Source organism: Artemia sp. Qi Xiang Cuo, chromosome 18 (genome assembly GCF_049724085.1).
Source record: "Artemia sp. Qi Xiang Cuo chromosome 18, ASM4972408v1, whole genome shotgun sequence".
Taxonomy (NCBI): Eukaryota; Metazoa; Arthropoda; class Branchiopoda; order Anostraca; family Artemiidae; genus Artemia; species Artemia sp. Qi Xiang Cuo.
This window is the reverse complement of record NC_142811.1, coordinates 23,394,396-23,412,495: the sequence shown is the minus strand read 5'-3', so window position 1 is coordinate 23,412,495 and position 18,100 is coordinate 23,394,396. Positions and strand designations below refer to the sequence as shown.

The window sequence follows — 18,100 nt, the reverse complement described above, 5'->3', positions numbered from 1 at the left end:
AGTTTAGCCTTTCTGGGATAAAACTCAAGTGCCATTCCTAATCAGCAATAACTATAATAATATAAAAACTTAAAAAAAAATATAACTTTGTCACCTTTTACCATTATGCTACTAAAAAAATAAAAGCAAATGATAAAATATCAAGGATTTCAACAAAGGTTTTTGAAAACATGTTTATTTTACATTGTTCAGTTTTTCATTTGTTATCCTTTAGCAGAATCAATCATTGGCTTAATGGTGTTTTGGGTTTTTGTAATGGTGTTTTGGTTAAATAATTGATTGGATAATTCACTTAAATCAAAACTACTTACACTGTAGGTACATATTCACCAGGAAAACTATCTGTAGTATATGATATAAGCATGCACGTTTTTCCAACTGTTCCATCACCAACAACTACACATTTTATAGGTCTTCCAGATGACATACTTTTGGCCTAAAAAAGCATATGTTTATTTCAAAACTACCCAAGGAGCATGACAAATGACAGGCATAACAAAAATTGCAGTGCACATTCTTCCCCTATTCCATATGCTAAAAAAGCATAAGTTTATTTCAAAAGTAGCCAAGGAACATGTCAATGATAGACAAAAAAAAAAATATAGTGCACATTCTTCCCCTACTCCTGAAAACAAAACATAGTCCCTTTACCCCCCCCCCCCCACAAAACAAAATCCTGGAAGCTTTAACTTGATGACACAGCCATGAAACAAAACTGAGTATATTTACAAAACTACAATTGAGATTCATCACCTTTTAGTGAAGGCTACAGACTGTATGCAATCTTTATAAGGAGATATACATGCTTGTTTTCAGCCACAAACAAGAAAACAACCTTTACTCTCTTGTGAGGATTGGGAACCTACTAGCACTTCATGTCCCAACGTTGTCTCTTTGGAACAGTTTCAGGTACCCATTGTATAGCCTCACATGGTTATTTTCAGACTAATGATTAGTTGGTATTTCCAGACACTTACCAATGCTATAAAGTGAGATGAAATATTTCAAAGTAAGAGTAATCCTTCAGCTAAAGCATGTTTGAGTCAAAAACTGTGAGCAAAAATACTTTGATACACGACTTTTGATACCCTGATCATCCCCATTGCAATCTACTCATGTGAAACATGCTGAAGGTGGATGACAATCGACAACTTGCAGCATTTGAAACTAAGTGCCTCTGCTGCATCACCAGGATCACTTACCTTGATAGAATCTCAAATGTCAAACTTCTCTAGCGCCTTAAAATACAACAAACAATTCTCATGAAGATCCAGCTCCAGCAACTTTAATGGCTTGGTCACATACAACAGATGAGTCAGTCCTGTCTCCCAAAAATCACCTTTGATGGCCAAATTCACAGTTCTCATCCAAATGGTCATCCCCCAAAAAGGTGGAAAGAAAACTACACACCTCACTGCCTTTCGGACCGTCTTCGCCTAGCAGAAGACCATGAGGCATACAGAAGGTACATCCACGCCATTACAAAGAAAGAGGCCCCAAGACGACCTTCAAGGATGGATGGGACTTAAGTTAAGTAAGTAAGTCAAGACAATTCTTAATAGAAGTCCAAAATACATAACAATTCAGAAAAATAAGCATACAACTTTTATTTTTTCTAGTAATTTTATAATACCTATTGAGGATTTGCAAAGGAATATGCCAATATAAGAGCCCAAAAACTATCAGCTCACTATAAAATCTCTTTGTGGGACCAGTTTTATCATCTAGTGTAAATACATTCACTAATGTGCATCCCAGTGTTCCTTGGCAAGAATGTGAAGAAAAAACCATCTCACAACTGTCATGCAGCATAATTAAAAGAGGGAATACAGGCAGGTGGATAATGGAGCCTTGCCTCTTCCAGATCACCTTTCAAAGCAATATTTGATATTCTTAAAACATACATTTTCAATCCTTGTCCTGCAAGATATATATGATGCCTGCATGGATTTTGCATTTTACCAATCTGAAGTCAAGAATTAAATATGACCCCTACAAAACAATTTTTCAAAAATTGATGCTAGTAGAGAATAGACAATGACAGCATGTTTTCTATGCAAGAATAAATGGAATATTACACTATTCATAAATGTTGCTGACCAACCATTTTGGTATATTTAACCTAAAGCATATCTTTTTTAATGAATGTTCTTTCAGTTAGATGGGTATCTTATGGAACAAGGATTTGCACATAGCAGCAACTCTTAAAAGGTTGGAGGAGGGGGGGAGAGGATCAAACCCCAAAAATACATTTTAGTGCTGAAACTCTTTCTGAGCAAAAGGGTCCATTAAACCAATCTCAGAAGAGGATGTGGGGAATTACCTGCCCCCATAGGATCAATCCTCTGAACCTTTCCCTTAACCCTCTTTGCAGCATGGGATTCCAATTGACATAAGAAAACCAATTGTCAGTGCTCTCTACATTTGAATGCTGACTTTAATTTTGATTGCTATAGGCCTAGGCACTGTATGTAGCATGCTTTCAAAAAAGCCAAAACAGCAGGTACTAGCAATGCTTTAGGACCTCTAGTGGTATGTTGTTTCAAGAGGAGTGGGGTAAAGTTCTAGTTAAGGGGCTTTGTATTGTCTGAAAAGTGGCTTAGTTAGGGGAATGAAACATTCTGGAATGAATCTTGAGCAGAAGGAAGTATAAAGCTGCTATCTCTATTGTTTTGTTATTGCAAGGACAGATGACAGGTCTATACCTACCTAGATTTTGCTGAAAATATTTATCTCAATTTTCAGTTTTTAATCTCATTTTCATTGGCTCTAGTATTTTAAATACAATTCTTATTATTTCAGCAGGATTTAAAGCAATATCAAGCCCCCCCCCCCTAAATTAAAAAAAAACAAATTGTTAAATCTTCAAAACTGTAGAAGTTCTAATTTTATGCTCTTTGTGATGTTTAAAGTTTCATTTGCAACAATTCACCACCACCACCATCCCCTAATGGTCCCAGATATAGACCTAGGCTATATACAAAACAAAAGATTAAAATGGATGTAATTCTTAAAAGATTAAAAGAGATGACTTTATAAAGGGTAGCAATTTTCAAATAATTGCATTTTCATCTTTCTTTTCATTCTCATTCATGCTTTCAAGTAATTTTTCAACATAATTTCACTTTAATTTAAATGAAACACAGCAATCATATTTGAAAGATTACACTACTAGTAACAGCAAAATCGTGATATGTCCAAAATCTAAAGTATATGAAATTTTTACCAATCCACAGAAGTAATCTCACATGACTATGAACATCACAAAAAGCATAAAATTTGAAATTTTATAGTTCTACTCTTTTGTTTACCGTTTATCCTTCAGGAGAGCCCCTCTCCTCTGGCATTACCCCTTCTTTAAGCAGTATATCATCAGTTGGGTATCAAAAGGATGGATCTCCATAATTGTAAATTTTCAGAGGAACAGAAAAAACCTCACAACTTTTTTATTTTCCCTCTAATAACCACAAAACAAAAACGGATGGATATCTACTGATTTTACATATCAATCTGTTTTTGTTTCAGTTATCAGAGGGGAAACAAAAAACTTGTGATTTTGCTCTCCTGAAAATTTATAAGTTTGGAGATATGTCCTTCTGGTACCCAACTGATGATATCTATTTCCCAAGGTTTCACTTCTGTAATAAAAAGACTGTAAAAGGTTGGTGCCCTTTGGAGGGGAAAGGGATGAAGATAGGTACTTCAAAATACCTTCACAGGGATCATTGAGGGTCTGAATTCATTCCTGAGTTTAATTCACCTTTTTCAACTAATTTCCAAGATTGAAAAAAGTCCCTAATCTAGAATTTTTCAGGGAACAATACTTAGGCTACTAGTGAGGAAAGGCACAGAGAGCAAACCAGATAGGGAAACTGCTTGGAAACTATAGCCTGCAAGGCTGATTGAGAGACTTAGCATTCTTATGGCCCCATAAGTGAGTATGGGCTAAGATTCAATGGTGACAGCAGCAAATAAAATATTTCAAAAGAGCATTGAATAAAGCATCTAATACCATATTTTTTTTATTTCCCATCTAATGTCTGCCCTAAACTATAAATGTGGCTGGTAAATATATATGAGATTGCATAACAGAGGTAGGGACAAGGTGAACACACTACTTGGTGTCTTTTTTATGCTCTTTCCAGATAGGCTATAATAATTCTATCATCCAAAAATGCACATGCACACACCCTAGGGTCATGTATATAGCTGTGGGATATATGTTTGCAAAAGACTATAAAACACACAAACAACAAGATTCCTACTTTATAATAGGCTACGCATTATGTTTTTATTAATGATAGAATTCTAGTTTAAGGGCTACTTATTATTTTGACAAGTAGTTGAGTGGGGTGAATGAGAATTTCAAGAATGAATCCAGGGCCAAAAATATCCCCTGAGAAGGTACTGTGTTTACCCTTTCTGATTTCTAGAGCTTAGAAGATTGAATACATAACAGGTATACATGTTAGTTATATACCTATCTGAATTCTGACTAAAAATATTTTATTATAATTTTGAGTTTTCACTCTTTTTCAATGGATTTAATTTTTGAAAATAGAGTTCCTGGTATTGCAGTATAATTTTAAGCCAGTTTTTTATGTAAATTTAAGATACAATTTTATAGATCTTGAAAATCTTATAAATTGGGATTGAGGAAAGGTATGAGGCTCAAATCACTTTTCTTGAGACTTATTTGAACAGAAAATATATTTTGTAATGTCTTACTTTTCAAAATGTTTAATTTACCAACTCAACTACTTACAAATATAGCAAAAAGCCTCTAAAATAGAATTTAACTTCATTAACCATTATCATGTTTGCTTTCATTCTTACCTACATTTATAAATTATTTTTATATAATGTTTCTCTGCTTACCATGAGATAAAAGCTATTAAAGTGGCTTTTCAGAGTGCTATTACAGCATAAAGATAAATTAATACAAATTGGTTAGAAAAAGCTGATAATGACCTACAGTTGCTTTGGAGAACTGTTAAAAAAAACACACAAAAAAAAAAAACAGATTCTAGTAATCTTTCAAACAGTTTGCAGTAACAAACTATAAGCAAGGATCAACACTGCTCAATAGCAACCAAAACTCTAAAAAACGGAATTTTGACATTAATAGACATATCAAAAGAATTGGATTTTTATGCTGATTCCAAATATATAAGTTTCATTAAGTTTAGTCTTACCCATTAAAGATTACAAGTCTGAGAGAATGTGCCTATTTTCAACAAAAAGGGGAAAAAACCCCCTAAAAGTCAAAGATTCTAAATGAAAATCACACATACAGATTCAACATATCAGAGAACCCTGTTGTAGAGGTTTCAAGCTTCAATCTGCAGAAGAAAAATCATTGATGGATGTTTATTTGTTTTTTTTCCCCCAAGGTGATTGTATTAATCCAGTTGTCAGAACATTGTAATTGTCAGAACTAGAACATAGTAAGAGGACTCATTCAAAAGTTCTAGTGCCCTTATTAAGTGACCAAAAAGAATGGAGGGCAACTAGGCCCCCTCCCCTACCCCCTTTCCCCCAAAAGATCATCCAATTAAAATTTTGACATAGCCATTTCGTTCATCATTTTTGAAAGGCCCAATAACTATGCCTTTGATTATAACATGACCCCCCCCCCCCCGCCTCAGGGGAAGTCTTTAAGGTTATAAAAAATTGTCCATTGTTTATGCATAGGTATTTGTTATTGGGAAGCATGCATACAATTTAGGGTGGGAAGAAAAAAAAATTCTACTGGGCAATTTTGTACAAGGGAACTTTCCATGGGGAGTGAAGTTTCCAGGGGATGAACTTGTCAAAGGAAATTATACACTGGGGGAATTTGCCAGAATTCCTATACAAAATTCTTTTTATATTTCTTGCTTTCTCTTTTCCATCTCAAATTTACATGTGGAATTGTTAAGAGTAATTGCCCTGGGCAAATTTTCACTGCAATTGAATTGTCTAGAGGATATATCTGTGGGGAAGGTATTTACAAGACCTTTACTGGAATCTTTTCCCTCTTTTTGAAAAAATGAAATTTACATATCCATCATTTTAGTCCTACTTCTTGTGATTTATTATAGGCCTAGCCTAATTGTTTTGAGTCTGTTATTTATGTAGATTTAATTAGAATTTTGTCTCTTTTTTAAGTACTTCTCAACTTTTAGCCTATACAGTAACATTCTAGTTTAGCTACTTTTTGCTATCTTAGAAAGGGGTTAGGTAAGAAAAATGAATCTTTCAGTAAAGAATTCAGGGTCAAAAACACTCTGGGAAGGTATTGCCAAGCTTGTATATAAACCCTCTTCTGATTTTTAAGTCTTAGAAATGTGCCTATTTGACAGGTCTATAACTTTTGAAATTTTTACAAAGCAACATTTTACCTTAAATTTCAGCTAGCCTATTAGTTTCTTGGTAAAGTTCTACAAAATCATATTATTGAGTTAGGAATAAAGTGAATACACCATTTGATGCCTTTTTTATGCTGATTACAAATATAATAAGCATTTCTATCGGAAATGAATTTCAGCCCCCCCCCAATATCGACTATACCAAGCCAAACCCTTACTCGGCTCTTATAGGGGGGGGGGGGGCTAAAATTCATTTCCAATAGAAATCATTATTATATTTGTAATCAGCATAAAAAAAGGCAGGTCAATATCTACAAAATCATATTATTGAGTTAGGAATAAAGTGAATGCACCATTTAATGCCTTTTTTTATGCTTATTATTAATATAATGAGCATTTATATTGGTAATGAATTTCAGCCCCCCCCCCCTCGATCTGCTATAACTTCCCGAAATCTGAAGTGACAGATACAGGGGGGGGGGCGGGAATTAAATTCAGATAGAAATGCTTATTATATTTGTAATCAGCATAAAAAAAGGTATCGAATGGTGTATTCACTTTTGGGTCCTAACTCAATAATATGATTTTGTAGATATTGACCAAAAGGCATTGAATGGTGTATTCACTTTTGTCCTAACTCAAAAATATGATTTCGTAGAACTTTACCAGTTTCTTTCTCTCTGGTTTTGTTTCTGTAAATGCAATTCCTGTTATTTGAGTAAAATTTTAAGCCATATCAATGGGTTTTTTTCTAAGTTTATGAAATGTATTTGCAGATCTCTGAAACCTCACAAATTGAGATTAAGCAAAGTTGTGAAGCTGAAAACAGCTTTGTTGTACTTCATTTAAACAGAACTTTTGCATGGTTTCACTTTTATTACAGGATTTTTTTAAAGGTCATTGCCCTCTAGAGAGAGAGGGAGTGGAGGTAGGTATTTCAAAATACCTTCTTGGGACATACTTTAGTCTGTAGGCCTATAACTGCCTTCCTGTGGTCTAACTTGGGTTTCCATTCGGCTATTTAACTATCTTAACAACTTTCTGGGATACAAAACGCTCTGAATAGAAGTTATACATGGAAAACCTTATGAACAAATTATAACAAGGAGGAGAGTTTTGTTTATTTCTAGTTCAACTACAGAACATAAGCCTGCACCATGTAAAACGTTTTCTTCTTTTCTTCATACAGTAGGAGTGGCGAGATTTGCTTTTAAGGGCTGGACACACGTAGCTGATTTCTGGAACTGATTTCCAAATCAGCGCCAATTTTAAAAGAAATCGGTGTCTATTTGAGCTTGAAAATTTTTCTAGTTTTCGGCACCGATTTACAAAATCAGCGCTGATTTTCATCATCATCATCACAAAAAAATAGGGATACAAATAATAGTCAGCCAGAGGTAATGTCTGTCAGATGTAAATTGTCACTTTGGTAATGTCTGATGCATCAATCAACAACAGCAACCGTACAAAAAATCGAAATATATTTTCTTGATTATTATCGCTTCTAACCAGTAGTTGTACCAAACCTATCCTGCTCAAGTTATCCTCAGGGCTATACTGTGGTGTTTATCCTTCCCATAGTATAGTGCAGACGGTTTGATATAATCTATTTTCCCTTCTTATTTTAGTTTTATATTTGTGTTTAAAGCTTTTTCCAATAGGCAATGTTCAGAAGTCCTCCAAAAAAAACGTCCCCCCAGATCCCAAATCAAATTCCATAGTGAAAGATACCCATCCTGGCTGGTCAAGCACATTATCTGACAGTTCTAATGATGGCTCCGATTCGGAGAATAGGACAATGATAACTGTAGGTCCTAATGCAACCATAAATGATGATAATGGGTTTCAAGAGGTCCTCTCTAGAAGCTCTAAAAAAAGGAAAAAAATCTCACCAATTAAAAGCATTTCCCCTCTCCCTGCCCAAGATCCTCCCTCCGAAAACTTACGAATTTACCTTGAAATTACTCCCACTACCCCCTTTGAAATAAAAATGATCACTGCAATAAGAGTTGCAATTTTTAAATTGCTTAAATCAATGTTCTCTCTTAACATTAACCGTGATGGATCTCTGCTTATAGCTGTAGAAGATCAGAAATCAGCAGATACAATAATTAACCTTAAATCCCTTCTGAATATCCCAATTATTGCATTTAATTGGAACCCAAAACAATCACCAACAAAAATTGTAGTTTACAATGTTCCCCCAGAGATATCTACTCAGGAGTTAAAAGAAGGCCTCTCAGATAGGGCTGGAAACACAATCCCAGTTGAGGATGTTACCCAACTTGGAAAACCTAACTCTACTGGCCTAAAAACTAGTAGATCCTTCTTATTCACACTAAAGGATAAAATTGATATCCCAGAAAAATTATTCCTATTTGGGCAAATCAAACCACACAAGGAATACAAACCTAAGCCTATCCAGTGTCAGAAATGTTTCAAACTGGGACACACAACAAACAAATGCAATGAAATTCTCCAAGAGTGTAGTAATTGTAAATATTTCCATCATAAAGAGATGACAACTTGCAAAAACACACAGCCTACATGCATCAATTTCAAAGGTCCACATTAATCTACAAATAAATCATTATGCCATTCATACAATAAAAGAGCTCTAACACTACAAATATCAACAGAGAAGGCCATCCCATACCCCTTTGCAGCAATGGAAGCAAATGCTGCCCAACAATACCAAATAAAGACTGTAATGAAACCAACCAAAACCCCCAAGTCAAATGCCCCAAATGCATCAAGCACCCCATATAAAACAACATCTTCTAAGCACCCTAGCTCAAATCACTATCAGAATGAATCACCTAGCCAGAAAGACTTGTTTTCCGGTGAGATGAGTCCAGCCTGGCCCTCCCTCCCAAGAAGAAACAAACCAGAAACACTACCTGGAATCAATACCTTAACCAACAAACAGGATGCACTACCAACAATGCAATCCCCAAATCTATGCTTATTCATTCTAAACTCTAATGCAGTTCAGGCCATGAACTTACATCAACTACAGAAAATAAAAATTATTGCAGAATTGTCAAAAATCTACATCCCAGATGATATGCTCATTCAAGCAAAAAAAGATCTTGCTTTACTTTTAACAAAGCTGAACATTGATACACAGTCATATGAAGAATAAATCAACAACACAACATTTATCGATACTCCAATGGAATGTAAGATCACTCACAGAAAATAAGCTAAATGAACTAATATCATTTATGAATAATAATTCCATTAATATTGCTTGCCTCCAGGAAACTCATTTAACCCAAAATCAACAAATTAAGTCTCTGGGATACACTATCCTGAGAAAGGATAGATCTTCAGAGAGAAAAGGAGGTGGTGTAGCTTTATTAGTTAATAATAATATAAAATTTTGTGGCATCAATTTTCCAGATTTTGAAAATGATGTTGATGTAATTGGTATAAGTGTTTGGCTGAATAATTTAAAAACCTACATAATAAGCTTTTATAACCCTAATGGCCAAACTTCAGATGCCAAGGATTTCTTTAATTATATAAATAATTCTAATATGTTAAAAAACATCATTATTTGTGGTGATTTCAATGCCCACAGCCTTTTGTGGGGGAATAAACCAGCAAATAAAGCTGGTAAATTTATTGAGCATATGATTTCAAATAATAATGAATTAGCTGTTGCTACCCCTCCAAACCTAATTACATATTTTAACCCCAAAAGTGCCAAATTCTCCACAATTGACCTACAAATTGTGTCTTTAAATTTTTGAACAAAATTTACATAAATAAAATTGATAGTCTGTGTACAGACCACTTTGCTATAGTTTGCTCCCTAAATGAACCCGCTGAAACTTCTTCTCATACTTCCAAATATATCAACACTAAAGCAAATTGGTCTATTTTCCAAAATAAGCTAAATGATGAAATTACAAGTTTCACCCAAAGTTCATGCATTTCTAACACAACAGTTGACACACATGCTGAAGCCTTGACATCTTTACTAATAAATACAGCTAATCATACTATCACCAGGACAACACCTAAGAAAACATTCCCTAAACAAATTCCTAAAGCATGGTGGACAAATGAGTGCCTAAATAAATGGAAGATAAAAAAGGCAGCTAGGACAGAATTCATAAAAAAACCAACACCTACTACATATTTAAAAAAATTACAAGCAGAATCTAATCTAAAAAGGACTATAATAGATGCTAAATATAAATACTGGAATAATTTTGCAAATAATCTCTCCAGAGAAATGCATGAGCCAATTATACATAAAGTCATAAGCCACATATGTGGGAAAAAGACTTCTCCCAACCCACTCCTGTATGAGCTTATACATAATAATACCCATTATGACAATGATATTGAAAAGGCTAACCTATTTGCAACTCTTTTTGTTAATAAGCTAACATCAAACAATCAAAGCAATCTGTCCACAATTCCTATGAACCCTAGTTACCAACCACGCCCAGGATCCGAGTACATAACTAATCCATTTTCAATCCAGGAATTGAATAATGCAATACATCATATTAGGTCCAAAACTAGCAGCAGCTATGACAATATACACCCTACATGGATAAAGAATCTCACACCTTCATACAAACAAGAACTGCTAAATTGTTATAATCACGCTTGGGCATCCTCTAGGTTCCCCAATATATGGAAATGTTCGTCCCTCCTACCAATTCTAAAGAAAAATAAACCAAAAGATAACCCTGAGTCTTATAGGCCCATAATGATTACACCTGAGATGGGGAAAATAATGGAGAAAATGATTTATCACAGACTCCTCTGGTTTGTTGAGAAAAATAACATGATCCCACACAATCAAACTTGATTCAGGAAATACCACTCCTCAACAGATGCTTTCATTTTGCTAACAAATGCAATAAGTGAATCATTCTCAAAAATTAAGATCCTAGTGGCAGCTTTCCTAGATTTTGAAGAAGCATATGACAATATGAATCACCAAATCCTTTTAAATAAACTTGCAAACCTCGGCGTACCTCCTAAGCTAGTATCCTTTATTAAATCCTTCATAGAAGCACGAAGTTTCATTGTTTGTGTTGGTTCAGCCTCTTCACCCCAACAGACAATATCCAAAGGCCTACCTCAGGGAGCAGTCTTCAGTTGCCTCCTATTTGCCCTATATCTCTGGGACATGAACCTACCCCACACGAATCGACAATATGCTGATGATCTGGTGCTATGGTCATCTGGCAACACCTTTCAGATAGCACAGTCACATCTTCAAAAGTCACTTTTCCAGTTTGAAAAATTCTCTCAACATTCAGATTTACCCATTGCACCCACCAAGTCAAAAATAATCCAATTTCACAGGAAGCGAAACCATGTTAATGCAAAACTAACTCTAAATAAAACAAGTATTCCAGAAGATAATAATATTAATTACCTAGGTCTCATGCTTGACCAAAAACTTAATTTCCACCTCCACATTTCAAACACAATAAAAAAATGTTATAGAAAAGCAAATATACTAAAAAGACTTCTTTCCACACCCTGGGGTTGTAAGGAGAAAACCTTACTCCAGTTTTATAAATCACATATACGACCCCATATTGACTATGGGCTCATGGTCTATGGTGCATGTGCAAAGACCCAGATGCAAAAAATTGAAACAACACAAAATGATATAATACGTCTCATATTTGGTCTTAGGAAACCCACAAGCACCAAGTTTCTGCTTATGGAGAGTGGATTAACAACAATAAGGGAGAGACGTAGCTTACTCTTGATAAAACATCTTACAAAAATTGAATCAAATAGCTCACACACATTACATAATTGGTTAAGAAATCCAGCCATGTATAGAGGTATTGCAGATGAGTATGCCAATATTCAAAAGAAGTTCCCTGTACCAGCAAAGTCTATTGCACCTACTTTCCCCCAATCCCCTCCATGGAATTGGTCATTTCCCATACTAAATACTGAATTTTCAAAATGGAACAAAGATTTAACCCCCATTGCTTTTGTTAAGAAAAAATTTGCAGAACTTAATACATTTACCTATAAAAATCACTTCCAAATATTTGTTGATGGGTCAAAAATGAATGAGAAGGTTGCAAGTGGTGTTTTCCTTCCTCACCTGAACATTGCAATGGGCGAGAGATTATTTAATAATTTATCTATAATGTCTGCTGAGTTAAATGCCATAATCATGGCATTAGAACACCTTAAGCAAAACCAATCTTTGATTGATAATTCGAATAATATTATCATTTATTCCAACTCTTTATCAAGCCTTGAGTTGCTGGCCTCAGCTCCTCAATATAAGTTGGACATTGACACTTATCATTGTCTGAGTATTATTGATAATCTTGCTTCAAGTGGCATAAAAACTTACTTTCAGTACATTCCTAGCCACTCTGGCATAAGTGGTAATCATCAGGTTGATGAAATAGCAAAAAATGCTATAAATATTGACCAGCCAAGTGGGAGACCAATCCCAATTAGAGATATTTACCGATGGAGGCTATCAGATATTAATTTTAATAAGATTAATCCTATCCTTTCCCCCTTTCCCAATAAGTATCTTTCTAAAATTTATCATAGAATTCGTTCTGGAACAAATGGACTAAATTTCCTTGCATTCTCATATAAGCTTTCTAATTCAAGTGGTTCAATTCCCCTGTCCCCTCTTTGCAGGCATTGTAATATGAATAATGAAACAATTGACCATTGCCTATTTGAATGTAATATGCTGACGTCTGCACAACATACCTTGCTTTCTAAACTGTTAAAATACTTCAAACACCACAAAATACCACTATCAGCCAAGAGCCTAGCCAACTATACCTGCACACAGAGTATAGAAATCGACATCTATCATCTTATATTTGAACTCCTAGAGTCGAAAGATCTGCTGAAAGATATCTGAATATATCTAATAAATATGAGGCAATCAAGCCAGTAGCTCTGTAGCCCAGAGAGTGAAGCAAAAGGAAAAGGCTAAATAGTGTTACTGAAAAGCCCGCCTGCTGTTAAATAGAAGAAGAAGATGTATCTGTGGTGAAAGAACCCACTACTGAACTGAGAAATAAACTGAAAACTGAGCTGAGATCAATCAAGCAACTATTAATAAACTTCAGTTGACTATTTGTGTCCATGACTTCTTGTTTTGAAAATTTTGAGCAATATATTTTTCTTTCAACCAATTTTTTTTACTGCTATCGTTTGTCCACTGATGCTGAAATCGGTTCCGGAAATCAGCTACGTGTGCCTAGCCCTTTAGATGGAAATGAAGATCGTGTTCATCGTTTTCGTTAAATGGACGACTAATGTGAACATCACGATTGCTGGCATAAAATCTGGCAATTATTTCCGTTTGGTGATTTTACTTAAAAATCTGTTGATCTTATCGTGAAATTAGTTATTATATTATGTTTGAGCTGTACCTTCTGAAAGCAAATAGGCAAATTAGGATGACTATGCTAATAAAATAGAATTTGTTGAGCTATGGATAGCAAATTATTTCTTACCAAAATAGTCTACCAGAGAAGAGAACTACAAGACCTTTTACCCATTAATCTATTAAAAAGATAATTAAAGATAAATCCCCGATAGAGTGAAGATTTACGACTGATACTTTCATTTAAGAGTCTGCTCGTGATGCTGAAAATAGATTCTATTCTATATATATATATATATATATATATATATATATATATATATATATATATATATATATATATATATATATATATATATATATATATATATATATATATATATATATATATATATATATATATATATAAAGCCTAACGCTAATGCATGCTGGGTAATGTATGCACGTTTATAGTTATCATTTAGCGTAACCAGCAGAATTTATCCGCATTTATTTAGCATGCAGGGGACCTATGCAACGTAAGATATTTTATACCTTAAAAGCCGGTGAAAAAACTGCCAACCTATCCTACAAACCATTAATTATCTTCTTCAGTAACAGCTCTTACTTTCATTTAAAGTAAAAGTGATGACTACAGACCCCTTTAAAGAATAGCCTTACTCCATATTACTATTTAGGTTTCACTCTTTTGTGTATTTTAATTATTCAGTCAATTCAGCTGTAAAGTTGTAAAGATGCTGATAGATTTCAAAACTGGCCTTAAAATATAAATTGGTAAATATCCTTAGTTGGTGAATATTGCTTTTTACTAATATAGGTAAAAAAAAAATGAACATACCACTCGATCTATTTTTTAATGTTGATTAAAAATATGCTGATTGCTACACCTTAATCATATAGAATGACTAAAGCCGTCTGTACTATACTTATTTTAATTTGTTTCATTCCTAAATTCGTGGTGTCACTTTTGTTTAAGTATATGATATGCCACTGGTATTTTACATCACTCCATCATGAGGCTGTAAATGTCTGTTGAATCTTTTTTTTAAGTAGTCAATTGAAAAACTTTTAGTGTAAACGCCACCAGGAAAATCCTTTGGAATCTGAGTGCGTAGTTGAACGAAGTTATTTTTCAAGTATTCTAATCTCATCTTGTCAGCCTTGAGATAAATTGCAGAGCTGTGTACCTTCGTGTTTGCTTTACGTTTAGACAAAGGAGGGGGGGTGTGAGAAAGCTGTAAAATAGGTGGTAAATTCAGGTACCTGCAGAAAATAGTCGTCGGCGCTGCATCAAACCTTTCACTAACAGTCTAAACAGAGTCACGAGTAATGACGAAATTTTCCCTGCCATAGATTTTCTGAAATTGCATCAACAACGTCATCGGAGCTCCTATATATAAGACTTATCCATACCCTGCGATAAGTTTGATTCAAGACTTGGGAATTAAGATGATCTAGTTGGGTGACAAGAGCTTTCTGCAGCAAAGAGTAATTCGCAATTTTGTTGCATAGAATGTTTTAAATAATCGAGGCGTGTTCTGTGGAAAAGTCGTGAAGATGAAGCTCGTGTGAATGGGAGGTCCATTCGATCGTGAAACAGCAACTCCCTTGTGTTTGTGTATTGGAATGGACTATCAATGCATCGGACATTTTCAGCGGATTAATTTAAAAAAAAAAATCTGAAAAAGAAATTCTCTGAAGAAAAGTAAAGGCCAAATTAAACTTAAGATGAGAAGAAATAGAAACCTAAAATAACTAAAACTCAAAACGACCAGAAATTACTATTACAGAATAAATGAAACCCAAAACCAACAGAAATTAAATAAACAATCATAGCAAAAAAAATACAACAGGTACTAATATAAACGAATAAATAAATCTTGAAACGAGTAAAGCTTAAGTTGAATATACAAATCAAGCTTAAAACGAACAGAAATATTTTTCTATTGAGGTATAAAGGAAACCCAAAACGAACGGAAATTAAATAAACAATCATAGCAAACAAACAAACAGTAGTTACTAATATAAATTAGTAAATAAATCTTAAAACGAGTGAATCTTAAATTTAATATGCAAATCAATCTTAAACAAACAAAAGTCTCTACAAACAAGAGTTTTGGTTTCGCCTCCTTATCTTACTGTAAAAGTCCAAAACCTACTGCATCATTGGTGCTTTACTGAAAACTGTATGTGTTTTGAACCGTCTTGGAAAGTACAAATAAGGTCGAAATGAATGTTTGATATATAATACTATTAATTGTTGAACGATCACCAGTTAAAAATTTTATTTCAATGTAATTTTATTTTCATTTTCAATGCTGTAAAAGCTGGAAAAGAATATATTTCTAACATAATTCGTTTCAGTGAAGCACCAATAACGTAGTAGGCTTTAGACTTTTACAGTTAGGGAAAAGGGCTGTATCCAAAGTCTTGCTTGTATTGAAGCCTTATTTATCTTGAACAGTCTTGGAAAGAATTAATACAATTAAAATAAATATTTGATATACAAAGATATTATATGCTGAAAGCTCATCAGTCAAAATTTAATTTTACTGTAATTTTTATGTTTATTTTCAATGTTGTAATAAGACAAAAGAAAATATTTGTAATATAATTCGTTTTCAGTGCCAATGATGTAGTAGGTTTTAGACTTTTACAATGAGAGAAGGAGGCAAAACTCAAACTCTTGTTTTTAGAGATTTTTGTTCGTTTCAAGCTTGATTTGCATATTCAATTTAAGTTTCACTCGTTTTAAGATTTATTTACGCATTTATATTAGTGTCTATTCTATGTTTGTTTGCGATGATTGTTTATTTAATTTCTATTGGCTCTGGGTTTCATTTATACTTAAATAGTAAAATATTTCTGTTAATTTTAACCTTGATTTGCATATTTATATTAAGCTTTATTCTTTTTAAGATTTATTTATTCATTTATATTAGTACCTGCTGTATGTTTTTTTGCTCTGACTTTTTATTTGATTTCTGTTATTTTTGGGTTTTATTTATTCTTTGATAGTAATTTCTGGTCTTTTTTAGTTTGAGCTGTTGTAGGTTCTATTTCTTCTGACCTTTTTGTAGTGTACTGTTGTTTGTACTGAAGAAGTTTCGGCAAGAGCTAATAAACTTAAACTGAATTCCCATGATTTTTGGAATAAAATATCATTAATATTTTTTGGGCTGGGGGGACGTGGATGAAGGGCAATATGTCAACTCCCATGATTTTTGGAATAAAATATCTTTAATAATATTTTTTCAGGGGGGAGGGGTCGGGCCATGAAGGGCCAGGGATGAGTTGCCATAATTTTTGGAATAAAATATCGTTAACAAGTTGTTGTTTTTTATGGGCAAGGGGGTGGGAGAGGGTCGTTCCAAGAAGAGAAGGCCAGGGCTCAGTTCGCTTAAGTTTGGAATAAAATATCGTTCATAAGTTTTTGAGCGGGGGTGGGGGTTTCGCCTATCAGGGCACTGGAGGTTTGTGTTGACCCTGGAGTTTTTGTTAACCGATCTTTTGACTTATTTTAACAAAATGGCTATCTCAAAAATTCGAGATATCTCAAAAATTAGGATGGATTTGAGGTAAAGATGGCAGGAGGGCTAGTTGCCCTTCGGTCCCTTTTGACTCATAAAAAGGTAACTAGAACTTTCTATTTTCAATCAAATGAGCCACCTCTGAAGTTTATATGACCTCTCCTTACGTAAAAAACCTTATATGCCCCCAGGGAATATAAAACACTTGTCACGGGCTCTGGGGGTTTGTGTCGACTCCGGAGTTTTATTATCTGATGTTTGAACTATTTTTAACAAAATAGTTTTTTCAAAAATTGTTATCGGATAGGTCTGGGGAAAAGGGACGTGGGGGGTGGGGGGTGACTAATTGTGCTTCAATCTCTTTTGACTCTTTAAAAGTGAACTAGAATTTTCAATTTTGAATGAAACGAGACTTCTCTAAATTTTATACGAGCATCCTTTCTATAAGAACCATTTATGCACCCAGGAAATGATTAACGACGCCTGCCCTCAGGCCCTGGGGGAGGGGGCTGTGCTGACCACAGAGATATTATTACCTGATGTTTGAACTATCTTTAACAAAATGGCTATCTCAAAATTTTCATCGGATGGGTTTGGGGAAAAAACGCCGCGGGGGGGGGCTAATTGCCCTCCGATCTCTTTTGACTCTGAAAAAGTAAACTAGAGCATTTAATTTCCAATCAAATAAGCCCTTTCTATAGTTTATACGAGCATCCCTTCTATAAGAACCATATAAGCCCCCAGGGCATAACTTAGAACGCCTACCTACGGGCCCTGGGGGCTAGTGTTGACCCCAGAGTTTTTTATATGATCTTTGAACCATTTTTAACAAAATGACTATCTGAAAATTTTTA

The 18,100-nt window shown here is 34.3% G+C and overlaps 1 protein-coding gene across 1 annotated transcript in view; it reads right to left on the bottom strand.

Moving 5' to 3' along the window:
• Mtl (Rac family small GTPase Mtl) overlaps positions 1-7,496 on the bottom strand; it is a 35,437-nt gene extending 27,941 nt beyond the window's left edge. Inside the window, exons 1-2 of the mRNA XM_089104297.1 lie at positions 7,435-7,496; positions 312-436 (exon numbers count right to left, since the gene is read on the bottom strand). Coding sequence (XP_088960423.1) covers positions 312-427 — 116 coding nt within the window. The 5' untranslated portion in view covers positions 428-436; positions 7,435-7,496. The remainder of the gene's footprint in view (positions 1-311; positions 437-7,434) is intronic.
• Positions 7,497-18,100: the final 10,604 nt, after the last annotated feature.